The 16,969-nt window shown below is 42.8% G+C and overlaps 1 protein-coding gene across 2 annotated transcripts in view; it reads left to right on the forward strand.

Annotated features, from left to right (window-relative positions):
• smpd2b (sphingomyelin phosphodiesterase 2b) overlaps nucleotides 1-14,728 on the forward strand; it is a 19,526-nt gene extending 4,798 nt beyond the window's left edge. For both annotated transcript variants that reach the window (XM_063215186.1, XM_063215187.1), the window contains exons 4-11: nucleotides 1,548-1,624; nucleotides 2,243-2,336; nucleotides 3,259-3,348; nucleotides 5,638-5,720; nucleotides 6,768-6,900; nucleotides 7,556-7,660; nucleotides 8,706-8,883; nucleotides 10,847-14,728. In XM_063215186.1, the coding sequence (XP_063071256.1) occupies nucleotides 1,548-1,624; nucleotides 2,243-2,336; nucleotides 3,259-3,348; nucleotides 5,638-5,720; nucleotides 6,768-6,900; nucleotides 7,556-7,660; nucleotides 8,706-8,883; nucleotides 10,847-11,313 (1,227 nt within the window). In that variant the 3' untranslated portion in view covers nucleotides 11,314-14,728. The remainder of the gene's footprint in view (nucleotides 1-1,547; nucleotides 1,625-2,242; nucleotides 2,337-3,258; nucleotides 3,349-5,637; nucleotides 5,721-6,767; nucleotides 6,901-7,555; nucleotides 7,661-8,705; nucleotides 8,884-10,846) is intronic.
• The last annotated feature ends 2,241 nt before the right edge of the window (nucleotides 14,729-16,969 follow it).

Here is a 16,969-nt window from a genome sequence, read left to right on the forward strand (position 1 = left end):
CACAAGTGGACGCAAGGTCGCATATTGGAACGCACCCTGGGAGTAGTATCTGGTTACCAGAGTAGAGAGGCAGCCAGACTTGATGAGATGGGGCTCACTGCAGGTGAACTCTGTCCCATATCAGGTCCGTGTGTCAATGACTATAAATTAGCAACCACTCGGATGGGATTTAATGCCATTGACGTCTCCCGACCCGCTAAGTCAAGTGGGTGTTTGTGGTTTGTGTCATACTGTACACTCGGTGTAAATAACGGGACCAAAAGACACAACATAAAAAATAAAAAGTGAAAGAAAATGTCTTACTTTAATGGCATAGGACTAACATTGCCTGCCCCAACCATTTTCTTTTTGCAGGCGTCAGGTGGTACAAGCACAGCTAATGCCTATGATGAATTGCTTAATCAATAATTGGTAATGAATGTACTTAATTAATATGTTTCTTAGATAATCCAGCAAAAACAAACAAAAATAATTAAATTCATACAATAGTGGCATTAGCTGATGGCTGCTACTACACTGCAACCCTGATGTCTACTACTACAATAACGTCAATGACCCTTTTATCTACTGTAGTCGTGTTTCAGATCTTGCATATGCTGTACTTTCGTCTTGGTTCTAGTGTACACACTACTATAGCTTATACAGCAGGGTCATTCTCAGTAAAGTTCACTGTAGAACAGAGTGTTTCTGTCAGAGGGCAAAGTCTGTATTCCCACCTTTCCTCACTCTGTCATTAAGGACAGCACTGACTTGAATGCATACGGCCCAGCCTTTGCCAAAGTTACGCCTACTCTGTACTCTGTAGCCTGTCATTCTGTCACATTCATGGTGAAGGCTGCAATAGTCTCAGGTTGAGTGAGTGAGTGAGTAACTTTGTACGTGGTAAAGAAAGCCCAGATGAAAGCCCAATTGAGAAGCTCCAACTCCCATTGTCATTGTGACACAGCACAGCACACAAGTGAGCACTGCACACAGCACACAACAAAATTGCATGTATGCCATTTATGCCTCACCCGTGCAAGGAGACAGCCTTCAATGGCGCCCCAAGGAAGCGACGGTACCATTTTCAGGGTATCTCAGTCATGCAGGAGGATGGGGGAGAGCACTGGTTAATTACTCCCCTCTGCCAACATGGCGGGTCAGTGGTCAAACTTTTGGATACAAGTCTGACGCCCTAACCACTTACCCATGACTGCCCATGACAGTATTCTTAAGAATACTTGGTTTTGGTTTCAGATATGATCCTTTTGTCAGTCCACACAAACAATTGATCCTTATGGAACCCACTGTTCCCTGGGAAGAGCGCATGGATGAGGCCAACGATGTGTCCCAGCGCATCCGTGAGATGCATCTCTGAACTTTTAAAAAAAATATTAAAACTGATGGTTTTAAAACAAATTCCTGAATATTCTGTTCACATGTGTGGAACAGCGTTCTGCAAAAGGCAAAGTCCTGGAGCGAGCGAGCGAGTGAGGGAGCGAGCAAGTGCATGGAAATGACAAATGAAGCAAGCACATGCAACTGACAAATTGTTGTGTTTGTTTCAGGTTTGGAGTGAGCAAGACGTCTTGTACCTGAGGAAGACCCTCGCCAGCACTTACCCACATTCCCATCACTTCAAAAGGTCTGAGTGTCTGTCTGTGTTTGCACACTTGCCCATCAGAAAGGTAGCAAGGTTATCTCCTAGGGCAGGGATGTCAAACTCAGGCCCGTGCGCCAAATCTGGCCCACAGAGTAATTTTATGTGGCCCGCGAGATAATTTGAAACGTGTATTACACTTGGCTCACATACACCATTAATGTATAGCGCAACAAGACTTGAACATGAAATTTGGTGTGTCACAGAATGTGCAGGCACATTTGAACTACCACATATGATGACAAAGAGTATGTGTGAAATTTATCTATGACTGTTAAGTGCAATTTTAAAAATAATATTGAGTTCAGCCCGCTACTTCATTCCAGATTTTGATTTTGGCCCTCAGTCAATTCGCATTTGACACCCCTGTCTTAGGGTAAAAACAGGGTTTGTGCCAATCCATACACATTTTTGAAGTAACCATCAGCTTGCTTGGCAGCAGTTGTTTTTAGATTCAAAGGCCAATTCACGGTTTGCTTGCAGAAAAAAAGACATGTTACTATCAAGGGGAATACTTATTGTCTAGGCTAAATTTGTATTTGTTTTTTCACTGTTGTAAATGTGAATCATTTTGTGTGTGTGTGTGCATGTGTGCGTGTGTAGTGGAGTCATAGGGAGTGGCCTGTCGGTGTTCTCCAAGCATCGTATCCATGACGCCTTCCTGTATCGGTTCTCTCTCAACGGCTATCCATACATGGTGAGTATGGAACTCTGAAGAAGACCGTTAACTCACCAGGGCTGCGTTTCCCAAAATCTCTTAAGTAGTACGTAAGCCTAAGTAGTACTTAAGTATGAGGGGCCGCCTAGGCAATATACCAGAAATAGGTTTCACATCATCACTAAAAGTTTATAAATACACTATTTTACCTCACACATGCACTTAAGCAAGCATTTTATTTGCATGTACCAGAACAAAACATTGTATGTAGGCCAATACAATTATTTTATGCATAAACTTTTGGTGATATGATATATTGCCTAGGTGGCCCCTCATACTTAAGTACTACTTAGGCTTAAGTACTACTTAAGAGTTTTTGGGAAACGCAGCCCTGACTGGGTAGTTAGTGTGTTGTTATGTCAGTTCTTATTCCTCTTCTTCTTGCACTTCTTCTTGCTTTCTTTCTTGTTCTCTTGCTCTTCTTTGTCTTCTTCTTCTTCTTCTCTTTTTTGTATTTTTTTAAGGGCTTTTATGCCTTTTTTAGACAGGACTGTGTGAGATGGAAACAGGAAGCGAGTGGGACAGAGAGACGGGGGAGGATCGGGAAATGACCCCGGCCGGACTCGAACCGGGGTCCCCGTGGGCATGCAAGCCCAAATGTGGGGGGCTTAGCTCGCTGCACCACAGTGCCCCCCTTCTTCTTCTTCTTCTTCTTCTTCTTCTTCTTCTTCTTCTTCTTCTTCTTCTTCTTCTTCTTCTTCTTCTTCTTCTTCTTCTTCTTCTTCTTCTTCTTCTTCTTCTTCTTCTTCTTCTTCTTCTTCTTCTTCTTCTTCTTCTCTTCTTCTTCTTCTTCTTCTTCTTCTTCTTCTTCTTCTTCTTCTTCTTCTTCTTCTTCTTCTTCTTCTTCTTCTTCTTCTTCTTCTTCTCATCATCCTCCTCCTCTTCTCTGTCTCTCTTTAAGGCCCAGCATGGAGACTGGTTTGGAGGGAAGGCGGTGGGAATGGTGCAGATGAAGATCAGTGGGCTGATGGCTCATGTCTACGTCACACACGTGAGTGGAACTCTGGGGCTGTGAGAGAAGAAATTAAATCTATTGGGCTGTGATGTTTTTATCCACCTCCAAAATGCTAGAAGAAAGTGAATGCCCCCTTGGGAAACTTCATTGTGACACAGCGGCCCACATCACACATCTATTAGATATGCCGTTTCATAGAAAAACAATTGAAATTGGTATACCTCACAGAGAAAAGAAAAGTGCTGCAGTCTGAAGCAGGCCTAAGTCTGTATGACGAGGATGTGAAAGTCTGAATGCATTGTGTTGTTGTTTTGTGTCATGCCTAAAAATGTGATGTGATGTCATTTTAGTGTGTGACTTGGTGTTTTTTTTGTGTGTAATAGTTTCTGCAACTACAGTATGTTGCATGATCATGTGATTTGTGTTTGTGCTGTGAACGTGTAAATTCACATAGTGGCAGCAGATTTTAGTCAGCCCTTTCACACACATAAATGTGATATCATGTGATGTGATGTGATGTGATGTGTGAACGTGATCCGTATGCTGATGTCATTCTGCAGAATGGCTGACAAAAGCTTTTGACACAGCAGTCAGTTCATGTCTCGTGTCCAAAATGCTGACTGTACTACAAGTCCTCTAACTGGCTGATGGATGACTGCGTGTGTGCGTGCGTGCGTGCGTGCGTGCGTCCGTGTGTAGGTCAGGGATGTAAATAAGCACCCGTCCACCTGCCAATGACGGGTGAATTTGGCCTTTGACGGGTGAAATATGGCGGGTGACATTTTTCGACAGGCGCCCGGGTTAGTGCTGAATTATACGCAGCATCCAACATCAAAGGTTTAAGCAAATTGGTAATGAAAAGAGTTATTGAGCCTGTTCCAATCTCCGTTCTTTCCGCCCTTTCCGCACTGTGTTAGGTACGCAGGGCGGTTCCATTTCTAATCGCGGCGGTGAAGTGTACTGTAAACTACCCGGATGACGCCCTCAAACCAGCCGTATTGTGAAGTGTGGAGTTACTGTACACTTTTCGCACTCAACGGCCGCCATGTTTGTTACGTAGTTGAGTGTCAGACCGGTCAAACTGTCGAATATCTGTGATGACAGCATAGTTTTGATTCCAAAGACAATAGCCATGTGCATAAGAGAAAGGGGTAACAAAAAAAAAATTCAACATAAGGAACAGTGTCTTCCGTGATGAACTGTATATTAGCGGTTGGTAAACGCTGACGACAATCGTCATTTCCGTTAATCAGACAGAACGTAAATTGAACCTGCACTTCACCCGCAAATTTTGCTGTTACGTTGAGGGTGGAAGGTGCACTGCATTTCAGTACACAGTGCACAGTGTGGAGAATGGAACAGGCGCATTTACATCAAAATAACGGAATTTTTGACCTCTGAAACAAAAGTGTTGATCAGAAAATCATCTTACTTGCCATTACAATATTTGGAACGGTTGAATATGACTGGTAAAAATTATGACTGGTAAAAATTGTGAGTGACTGGTAGGTTTTAGAATCTACCTGCCACATTGACTGGTGGGGAAATTTTTCAAGTTCCACCCCTGGCGTGCCGTGCATGTGTGCATGCGTGCGTGCGTGCGTTACGACCCCAGCTCAGGGGAGCAACATGAAATGGAGACGACAACAGAATTCAAAGTTTAGTGTTATTGATTCAAATACTCAACAAACAACTGATACACATTGGTGTCCAGGAGATATGATGGGTGTATGCAGGTGAATGGTGTGTGCTGTGTCTCTGTGTGTCAGTATCAGTATGTTAGCTGTGAAGAAAGAGCAAAAGAGTGAGTAGAGAGAGCGAAATCAAAAAGCCAGTGGTGAGGTCAAGGTCAGAGTGCCCACAGATCAGAAAAGAGAGAAGGACTTTATACCTCCCCACACAGGTGCCATCAGTCAATCGATTAGACTACCCCCATCAAGCACTTGCACTGCACGTGCACTGGCACGCGTTGGCCTGAGGGGGGCACATTGGGACGTCACAGTGTCCAGCTGTGTGATATAAGCTTACTGTATGTTCTCTATGTGTCCAGCTGTGTGATATAAGCTTACTGATTGTTCTCTATGTGTCCAGCTGTGTGATATAAGCTTACTGTATGTTCTCTATGTGTCCAGCTGTGTGACATAAGCTTGTATGTTCTCTATGCGTCCAGCTGTGTGATATAAGCTTGCTGTATGTTCTCCATGTGTCCAGCTGTGTGACATAAGCTTTTATGTTCTCTATGTGTCCAGCTGTGTGATATAAGCTTTTATGTTCTCTATGTGTCCAGCTGTGTGATATAAGCTTGTATGTTCTCTATGTGTCCAGCTTCATGCCGAGTACTGCAGAGAGAAGGATGGCTACCTGCCCCACCGTGTGGTACAGGCCTGGGAGCTTCAACACTTCATCCGGTGAGCTTCACACACCATTCCAACACTCAAATTTGTCCGAAATAATGATTAATCACAGATATGATTAATCACAGATAACTTCTCATTTAACAAGGGGGAGGCAATTACTTTTTCACACAGTCTCATGCAGGTTTTATGGCATTATTCTCTCAACAAATGAAATAATTGTTCAGAAACTGTATTTTATGTTTGCTTGGGTCAGCCTTGTTTAATGTTTACATTTGTTTGGTGATCTGAAAATGTTCAGTGTGCCAAATGTGCAAAGTAAAAAATCAGTAGGGTGGGGCAAAACATACGCATAACATTGTATCTGCGTCAATGTGGCTGTATTTCATACATTTTTAAATATTTTTTGGTACACGTAGTCCTGGTTGAGAATCACTGGCCAAGGGGATAGGGAGTTGGTCTTTCAATGTGGGGGTTGTAGGTTCAAACCCCACCTGACCTCTCCCTACACTTCTATCCATGGCTGAAATCCCACATTGCTCCTGGGACTGTAACCAATACCCTGAAAAATAACTTTGGATGAAAGCGACAGCTAAGTGTAATGTAATGTAATGTAATGTAAAATGGGCATCACATGCATTATCTTTGCTTGACATCTTCCTCAATTGCAACATGTCCCAAGAAACATGCTTTGGTGTCAAGCTGTTGTCATTATGTTTTTATTTCCTATATAATCTGATGCGTTTTAATTCGTACCCAAAGCAGTATTTAACCCCTTAAGACGTGGCTTTATACATTTGTTGTTACCAGTATGGTAATGACCAAGTCGTGGTGCATTACTAAAGGGCCTGTGTTGTGTCATAGTATTGTAGTGCTATGGTAGTTACAATGACTATTGAAGCGTGCCACTGGAGGTACGGTGTGCATTAAGGGGCTACAATATTAACTGTTTGAGCGCACCTTTTTTTGTAATTTGGCTACCATATCATACATAATATCATAGGCATTAGTAACCTGATCAAGTGTTTTTATGTTGCTGAACAAGACGAAACCTTTTTTGAGAAAATTGAGATTGTGTGTGTTTGCGTTTGCGCCCCCTAGGCACACCTCAAGAGGAGCTGACCTGGTGATTGTGGGAGGGGACTTCAACATGCACGCTCAGGACCTGGGCTTCCGGCTGGTCCGAGCCTATACAGGCCTCAGGGACTGCTACACAGAGACCGACAGCTTTGACGTGCGTCTCCATTTAATGTCACTCACTCACTCACTCACTCACTCACTCACTCACTCACTCACTCACTCACTCACTCACTCACTCATTCTCTTATAATAATCTCAATGACATTTGCTATTCATCCTAACAGAAGTGTAAGTGGACATACGATTGGCAAAATTGTCTATTCTGTTATCTGAGTCTCTGGGTTTGAGAACGATGCTTTATACAACACTCCAGAGCCGTCTAATAGGAGAGTTACGTCACTCTCATAGACCTCAATGGTCCAATCTTTCCACAGCAATGGTGGCTCTCATGGACCCTCACGGAGCGTTTTACATGTAAATCACCATTGACTTAAGTTCCAATAGAAGTAGTTACTTAGTTCCAAGCGGTGGCCGTAGAACACAGAAAATGTGGTAAAGGTACATTTAATTCGTTTGTACTTAATCTTTGCTTGGTATGTAATGGTTCTGTGCTTGTCTCCAGCTAACAGAAAATTGATGTTAAGAAATATTTTAATCTACGTGAATCACATCACCAACCAACTTCCTGGTCCCCGGTTGACACAACTCTCTTATTAGACGGCTCTGCAACACTCCCCGTATATTCTTTGGAAATCAACAGGTAAAACGTTCATAGATTTTTTTCTTTTCTTTTTTTGATCGCTTTACAGGGATGTGAGAATGGCCTCACACTCATTGCCAAAAACCCCTTCATCAACGAGAAAGAGCTTGGTCCATTCGAGAAGGGCATACGTATAGACTACATTCTCTTCAAGGTGAGTGTGTTAAGAGATTCAGTTCATCTACATCTCGTATGGGTCTTCTTCTGTGTTTATGTATGTATGCTACTTGACACCTTAATTTCCCTCTGGATCAATAAATGATACTCTGCTCTACTCTCTACTCTATCAAATGGCAAGCTCCTGTGGCAAAGTTAAAGGATTTATCCGGAGTTGGAACAAGTTTGCCTCATTTTTGCATGTTTGGGATGAAATACAGTCACTCTAGAGCAAAATCAAGGCAAAAGGATGCGTTTTGAGAAAGTTTGATAATATCACGTTAGCCTCGTTAGCCATATCAGCTATGCAGTATGATAGATTGCGGGCATCGTATCTCGGCGGTTACACACATTTCAAAAACACAACATTTTAAAGTCTTGCACAGATCAAAACAACGTCACACGTACCTCGTAATATGTTGAGGGTATCCACACATAAACCGATGTGTCCAAAGCCCTTCTGCAGGTCTGCAGAATGTGTTTTGTGAAGCTACTACCTTGACAATATCTACAGTTACGGTCAAGCCAACTATTTGACACAAAAGTCCACAAAAGTAGATTGCCGAGGGCGACGCATCATCAGCTATGATTATTTCCAAAGCGAGTAACCACAGCTGATGATGCGACGCCCTCGGCAATCTACTTTTGTGGACTTTTGTGTAGTGTAGATGCCCGCAATCTATCATATTGCATAGCTGATATGGCTAACGAGGCTAACGTGATATTATAAAACTTTCTCAAAACACATCCTTTTGCCTTGATTTTGCTAGAGTGACTGTATTTCATCCCAAACATGCAAAAATGAGGCAAACTTGTCCCAACTCCGGATAAATCCTTTAAGTAAAAGCAGCACAAGACAGGAAACATTACAGATGCTACTCTTGAAAAATATACTTTCCAAGAAAAACATTAGCAGTAGATTGCATTGCATTGCAAATGCATTGACAATTACAATACTTTCAAATGTTGTGTGTCTGCGTGTGTCTGTGCATATGTGTATCTGTGCGTGCGTGTGTGCGTGTGTTTTCCGTGTTTTATGATAGGGATCCAATGGTGTAGCAGTAAAGTGTGAGTCGTTAAGCACCACCCAGGGCTCCTACCCAGGCCGGGCCTTCCCCCTGTCTGACCACGAGGCCCTGAGCACCCAGCTCCTGCTCCTGCCTTCTGGTACCTCAGCCGAACGCCAGGGGGAGCCAGAGAGCCAGGACGAGGAGGACACAGGTACAACACTATGCCCTTGTTTATTTACGCATGCTCATAACACCTTGTTTACACACGCAACACCTTGTTTACATATGTGGATGTTTTTAAAGCGGATATATTTTTATCCTTTCATATTTTAAACCCCTCTTATAGTAAATGATGTGGATAATAAAAAAAATCTCGATTTACAAACCAGTGTGGAGTCACTCGCCTAGTGTTTTCCTTCCTTGCACGTATCCGTTTTGTGCTTTTTTTTTCTCCACTTAAAGCTCCAATTTAACATCACAAGCGGCCTGCAGGGACATCTCATCTGGCCAACTGGGCAACTTTTAAATCCAAGCTGTCATACTCGCACCTAACATTCTTAAAACAGCTACTGTAGGAGTCTTGCTGTGTGAGATTAATCAAGGTCACATCTAAATATTACAATGTGTAGGAGAGAAATAGCCAACAGGTTATGCTAGTGTACATTACAGGATTTCTTATCACTGGCACAGGCATTTGGCCTGCAACGTCTGACTATGTAGTCAATAATCTACACCCAATGAGGCCCTCAGGCCAATATAATTGCCCAGCCCTGACTTAGAACATCAATGAGCCAAACAAACAATAAAGACACCCCCTCAATGAGTAAGCGGAGTGCAAGTATTCTCACAACACCTGCCAGTTAGAGAAATAAGCTAAATATTTGCCCATAGATAAGATCTCTTAAGATATCTCACACAGAACTTCTATCTCCCTCTCTCCCTCCCTCCCTCTCTCTCTCTCTCTCTCTCTCTCTCTCTCTCTCTCTCTCTCTCTCTCTCTCTCTCTCTCTCTCTCTGTGTACGCAAACACACACACACGCCCTCTTAGTCAAGCAGACATGCCTAAAGCACATGCTTGTGGCTTGTGACACCAGTTTTTTCCTGGTTTTGTTTGTTTTAAAGCCATACTCCACCATTTCTGTAAATTAGGTCCTTTTCCACCTTTACTGAAGTTATCATTTTAAAAGTTATAAGCTTTATCTTTCTCTTGTTCTTCTAGCCGTCCCTTTACTATTGCTATAATAAGTTCTAATGACACACTGATATAACCCCCTATTAAGCGTGTTGGTGTTGCTGTGCCTGAGGCATTCAAGTGACATTGCTTGAATTACTACTAGCTGGACCCATAAGATTCAATGATACTACATGCAGGGTTCCCACGGGTCATGGAATTTCTGGAATGTCATGGAATTTCATAAAAGTTTTTCCAGTCATGGAAAGTCATGGTATTTTACCATTTTGCATGCACAGTCATGGAATATCATGGAATTTTCTTAATAGTTGTGTAGAAGCAAAAACTTTTTTGTTTCGTGTATAACATTGTGTCTTACTCTTTATACTACAACGCTTAGCCAGAGAGTGTTTGGTTTCTCGCTGTAATGTGCAACATTCTAGGATGCAATGAGCCCTCTTTAGTCTGGCGGTGGCTCGGCGTCGGCTCTAGGGGTGAAGATAACCTTCAGTTTTCACACTTTTTAAAACTTAATGTTATTTCTTTTTACGGAAGTGGTCATGGAAATTCTATGTTTTGGGTCTGGAAAGTCATGGAAAATCATGGATTTTTATATCTGAATTAGAGTGGGAACCCTTTACATGTTAGCTGTGAGGTGAAATGTGCACAGCCAGACTCAGAGAACATCTGGCAGTTCAGAATTTTTTTTTAAACTTATTCAATTGACTCAAGGGAAGATGTAAAATAAGCTAATTTCCAGAAATGGTACAGTATTGCTTTACGGCTAGCGGTTTCTCCCCCCTGTTTGCTAGCTATTATTGGTCCATCACTGTTACTTGTCCTGTCTTGCACTTTGCTGTCAGTCTGTAAATGTCAGCCCTGTGTATGTCTATGTCCTTTAGTGGTATATATAGAGAGAGAAACGTCATTTCAATTTCCTTGTATGACCTGTGCATATGAAGAAACTGACAATAAAACCTTACTTGACTTGATTGTTTGGCAGGCAGGCTGGCCGAGCTGGTGGACCTGGTGACGGAGGCACGGACGGAGGTGAAGGTGGGCGTGCACTGTGCCCAGCGGAAGCGCTACGGCGCGGCGCGGACGGGCGCCATGGGGCTGGCACTGCTGCTGCTGGAGCTGGCCATAGCGGCGGTGCCCTGGCTGGCGGCGGCGGCCGCGGTGGCAGAGCAGCCCTTCCCGCGCGGCTCCTTCTACCTGTTGGGGGCGCTGTGCTTCTGTCTGCTGCTCTGCTCCGCCGTGCTCTGGGTCTTTCACAGCACGGAGCTCAAGGCCCTGCAGGGCGCCGACGACCAGATGAGGATCGCCAACGCCAGCCTGCAGGAGGAGCTGAAGAGCCGCTCGCCAAACAGTAAGACGCGCCTCCACCCCACCAACAACACCACCACCACCACCACCCACGGGGCCTCGGCAGAAAGCCAGGCCGGCGACCCCACATGCAAGGAGGAGTGACATGGACTGATGGGTAAACCGGAAAAAAAAACGGAACATGGTTTGAGGACCAGGGCACCTACCCACAACCTTCAACCCTTAACCTCTCTGCTGAATCAATTTTAGGCTATGTGCCCACACACCACCACCACCACCACCACCACCCATGGGGCCTCGACTGAGAGCCTGGCTGGCGACCCCACCTGCAAGGAGTAGTGACTGCGTCGTCTGCAGGTGCCGGGAGTAAACCGGGGGAGAAAAAAAAACGAATGTGGTTTAAGGACCAGTTTAAGGACAACCTTCAACCCCCCACCTCTCTGCTGAATCAATTTTAGACTGAATCACATCCCTGAGGACATCCCTGGGGCCAAGGCGACATACCTAACCACAAGGAGTGTCAACTGAAAGAAGTATAACGTGCTTTACGGACCAGCACACCTTCCCTCCACCCTCCACCCTTTCTACTGAATCAGTTTACACTGAATCACTGAATCACTGAATCCACGCTGACTCTGCAGACAGTCAGGGCGGCCACCTCACCCCACCCAGAAGGATTAGACCGCAGATACTGGTGTTCTGTTGCGATGACCTGCTTGGTGAAGATACTGAACTACCAATTCAGAAAGCCTTTCAACATAGCTATGATCTAAACCAAGGGTGAGCAGCCTTTTTCATTGGAAGGGCCACTTAAAATGTGATAAAAGTCCTCCGAGGGCCGTACTATGAGCACAAACCAGGATTTCCCCCTGCGCTAGTATTTTGAAGACGGCTACCTTTACAACAGACCCCACCTTAACTAGGTCCCCTGAAAATATGACTTATTTGTATCACAAATGTAATTTCAAAGATAGCTTTACAAAACATGTCATATGAGAAACTGCATAACATTGAAATTATATTGGGGGCCCGATCATGGGTGGGGAACGTATGGATAGGGGAACGTTTACGGCCCTTGAGGCCATCTTATCCGGCCCCGAACCATAGGTTCCCCACCCCATGAACTAAACCCTGACCCTCACCTCTTGGAGGAGTTACTGCAGTGTGTTGTAATGGCTTGGTAGCTCAAACTTCAAAAGGTGAGAGGTGCGTGCAAATCCGAAAAAAGATTTGGTGCAGGATATAAAAGGATATAAAAGAACACACAAGAAAGTGAAGAAATATCCGCACACCACAAAAGCTTTCTTGTCATGATTTAACAAGTGAAAAATTGGCAACAACGTTTCGACTTGTAAGGTCTTCGTCAGGTGACTGAGCTAAAGAGCGGATATTTCTTCCTCTTTCTTGGTACAGGTAGTTAATCTTGACGAGTAGCTCATGGCGGCATAACCGTGGCATTAAGTAGGGACACGTGAGGGGTTTCTAGCATCAGCACGCCTACCCACAATCCTCAACCGTTCTACCTAATCAGTATAGACTGAATCATATCCATGGTTGCTGCCTCTGCCGAGGGAGCCTGGGATACCAGTTAATTGATATAATTGGTCTTATCATTCTCGGACCCTTGACTTTCCTTTTTTTCCATGCTGCATTGTGTCTCAGGATTCTAGAGGGACCAACTTTTTTCCTGAACCTGTGCTTTGAGCAGGGTGACTTTTTTATTGAATGAATGAGCTGAATGCCGTAGCGTCTGAGAGACTGACTGCACCATAAATGAGCCTCCTTCTCAGGAATCATGTTATGTGTGATTGTACCATGACGACAGAAGCAATGCAGGCTGTGGTAGTTGACCTTTCTCTTAACGTCTCTTCATGTCTTCCTGAATGTAGCCCTGCAGGACAGTGGCTTACACACACACACACACACACGTCTCCTTCCTTTTTTAATCTCTTGTGTCTTTGCCTGCTTTCCCCTCCTTAACATGTTTTTTTTCTTACCTGCCCATTTCTTTCAAGCACTTACTCCTCGTAATGACAGGACTCAGCGCCCCCACCCCATACTTCATTACGTCACAAAATCTCTGGCTTTCATGTACTGTATATTTATCCCCCCCTCCCCCCTTCTCCACCTGTGCTGTCTGCACCACTTTTAGTCATGCTCTGTGACTGTGACTGCTGTCAATGATCTTTCCTAGGAAGTTTTAACAGTCCTCCTGTAAATTCCCCGGTTTTAAGTGCAGTGTGTGTAATCGTCTGGCTTGTACACATACCGCTTTATATACTATTTATATTCATATTTGACAGTTAATTTCAACCCCCATTGCCAATAGTATGAGGAGCAATACAATCTTCTAAAGCATGTCATAGCAGAGGTGTCAGAAGTAAAAGTAAAAAATAACAAGCAGTTTCCTTGCAATGCAGGTAACTTATCTGGGTAACCAGTAGACCAGTGTACTTGTCTTACGATCAGCTGACTCCCATCAAATTTGTGGTGGTTTTTGTTCTTTTTTTCCCTCATGTTTTTCGGTAACAACACAGTGTACCTAGCTACCTCATTCGGTACAACAGAGTAACTAGTGTAACCACTATGTAATATCATGTGCTGGTTTTGTACTTGCATCATGAATTTACTTTAACTTTTACTTCTGACACCTCAGCATTATAGATGTTGAGTTCCCCATGACCCCATAGTTGCTACGTTTCGGTTTACATGACGTTTTTAAATCCGAATTGCTAATTCAGAACTAAATAGTTGCTTCGAATTTGCTTTGGTCTTTCCTTTAATTCGGAATTAAGAGGTGTTTACATGACGTTTTCAAAGAGGAATTAAGCTTTATTCAGAATTAAATAGAGTTCATTCCGAATTCTCATGTAAATGTAACCATTGATTGGCATGACATGGATGAATGAGTATGAGGATGAAAATTAGTGGAACACAAAACTCATTTGTATACACTGTACTGAATGTGTTGTTCGACCCATCACAGTTTGAGGAGTTGTGGTATCACTGGTGTATTGGGATTAAATGTGTTCCAAATTATTATCCAAAAAAACAAAATGCTGTTATCTTCTTGAAGGTTTGTTCAATAACATTTCAATTGTACTGTAGCAGATTATGACTGTTATTTAGGAAAATTGGTGGAAAATATGTTATATATTTGCATAATAACGGTAGTTTTTCATAACTGTCTTTCTAACAAGGGGAGGGAGGGCTTAATGGTAGAAAATTCTTTGAACATGGCTGATACAAACTTGTGACTGAAAGCAAAAACTTAAAGCAAAAACATCCCAGATATCAAGATACCTCGATTAATTACTTTTCCTTTTTTTCTTGTCCCAGATTCTTTGTTTTTAAATCACTGATGATGTGTATTTAATTTTACTGTACGTGTAACGTGTTTTTAAGAGTTTCTGTACAATATTATCATAATAATAAAATAACATTTTTTTTGTGCATACATTTATGCTTTTGAATGAACACTGCCTTTTGACCATCCTCCAGTTCAATACCTACAGCAGAAAACCAAACAAAAAAGGAAAAATAAATGGGACTTAACACAGTTTACCAGTTTACAGTTATTCAGAGCATTTTAGTGAGATTCTTGATGTGTTAAACAGGGGGTGTTGTTCCTTAAGGTGTGAACAGACGTTCTTTCTTATCAAGTAGCAACTGTTATCTCTGTCCCAAAGAAAATAGCTGCCTTTTAGATATAGCCATTTGTCATAGAATTACACAACTGAATAAATGTCTCAAATACACCCTTCAGGAAGCATGATGTTGAAGGGGTCTACTAACCATAAATGGAGTTGCTGAAATGTATTGGTTATTTGGCATCATCGTGTGTCGGGGTGATGCAGGGGCGTAGCAGCATGAGGTGACGTCAGACTAGCTGCTAGCTGTGTCCCGCTATTTTATTGTTTAGTAGAAATGCCGCACTCTCTGGTATAATTCTTGTATTTTATTCTAGTGGGTTAGCATGACAGACAGACGTTTCGGCCTAAGCCTGAAGAAGTCTCAGGCTGAAACGTCTGTCTGTCATGCTAACCCACTAGAATTAAAAACAAGATTGTTTTTTTTACTAAATATGAACTTTGCCGTTCGCTCGCACCTGAAGACCTTGTAAAAATCACTTGGGAGTTGAGCGCACTTTCTGAAAAAAGACAAAAAACCTGCACTTTGAGCGCACTTTCTGAAAAATGCCATTTTATTGTGCAATATTATTGTGCTACTCTCCCATCCCTTTATTTGCATAAAAGCAGCCACTGCCATACAGTCATACCAGTGAGAGTAGTGCAATCAATGAGTTACACTTAGATGTTAGACTTAGTCCTGCCTACTGTGCTTGTGTTGCAGGCCAACTGTAGATGATGCAGCCCCTCATAGTCGTACCACTTTTCATTGTGCACACAGGTCTGGGTTTCCTGTATTGAGAGTAATTTTTTCTACACCTGGTGGTGTAGAAAGGTGGCTGGTGACTCTTCTGAAGTTAAAAATTGAGATATGCTCTTTTTTCCCCACTGTGTTTTGGGGGTGCACCCCAACCTTTTATCAAGCCAATGTATTTGGGATAATTGATAGAGAAAAATAGATCTATTTATAAATGCAAATTGTTGACAGCTTGTCGATATCAACCAATATTGTTTTATGCTGATAGTTAAGCATTATTGTTGACTCTTTTGACCTGTTTTCATGAGTAAGTTGTTGTGTAGATCTGTATTACTTGAACCTACCAGTATAATTATAATGAAATAATATTGCGTCGTCGTTTTGAATCACTCTTATTGTAAATGATCACGATCTGTCATTTCTGAAGAAGAAGGATGACTTGAGCTGCCAGGCCTGGGTGTGGTTTGAATGTGGTGGTTTGAAAAGAGCCTCGGGAACCTCTTGAGTCAATCATTTTGAGAGTACAGATTCTATAACATAAGTGGTTCTCAACCTTTTTTGATCAAATGCCCTCTTGACACTCCATCATAAGCCTCCCAACCAGTGGCGGTTTTGGGGTGTGTGATGTCGGTAAGCATGAATTCTGTAACCAAGCCAAACTAGGGGGGTCTCCCCCAGGTGAGATTTTAAAAAAATAAAAACACTCTTAAATGGTAAATTTTGAGCTCTTCAGACAACCTCCCTGCTATAGGCTACCAAGTCATTCTACCACGTTGCATTTCGCCCCCACATTGCATTTAGCCCCCTTGGCCTCATTATAAGCCTATCAACGCCCCCCTTAGTATTGAAAAATAAAATGGACTTGTGCATCCCAGTGGGAACTAACTAAGCCCCAGCCCCACTCAACTGTATCCTTCTCAACGCCCCCATATAGGGCTTCCCAATGCCCCCTGGGTGGCTGTAGCGCCCCCGTTGAGAAACACTATGCTATAAGCTTTACAATTAGGCCTATACTTTACACATGTAAATCTGCAAATATCTTAAGAATTGGTGACCTTAATGTGTTAACTTCTTTAAAGTGATACGGTCCCATTTTTGGAAATAAGCTTATTTTACACATTCCCTTGAGTTAAATAGTAGGGGTTTACCATTCTCCTGTACTTTCAACCGTTCTCAGGATATGGAAGAGCAAAGTTTACCTACAAGCTAGCAGTTAACACAGTCCTATGATACCAGTTAGCCGGCAGCTGGTCTCGTAGGACTCAATGTTAACTGCTAGCATGGAGGTAAAATTTGCACTGCCATACTCAGAGAATGGTTGAAAGTACAGGAGAAAGGTAAAACCCAATCATTTAACTCAAGGAGAGGTATAAAATAAGCTTATTTCCAAAAATGGGACAGTATCACAATATAT

The sequence above is a fragment of the Engraulis encrasicolus genome, chromosome 14 (assembly GCF_034702125.1).
Source record: "Engraulis encrasicolus isolate BLACKSEA-1 chromosome 14, IST_EnEncr_1.0, whole genome shotgun sequence".
Taxonomy (NCBI): domain Eukaryota; kingdom Metazoa; phylum Chordata; class Actinopteri; order Clupeiformes; family Engraulidae; genus Engraulis; species Engraulis encrasicolus.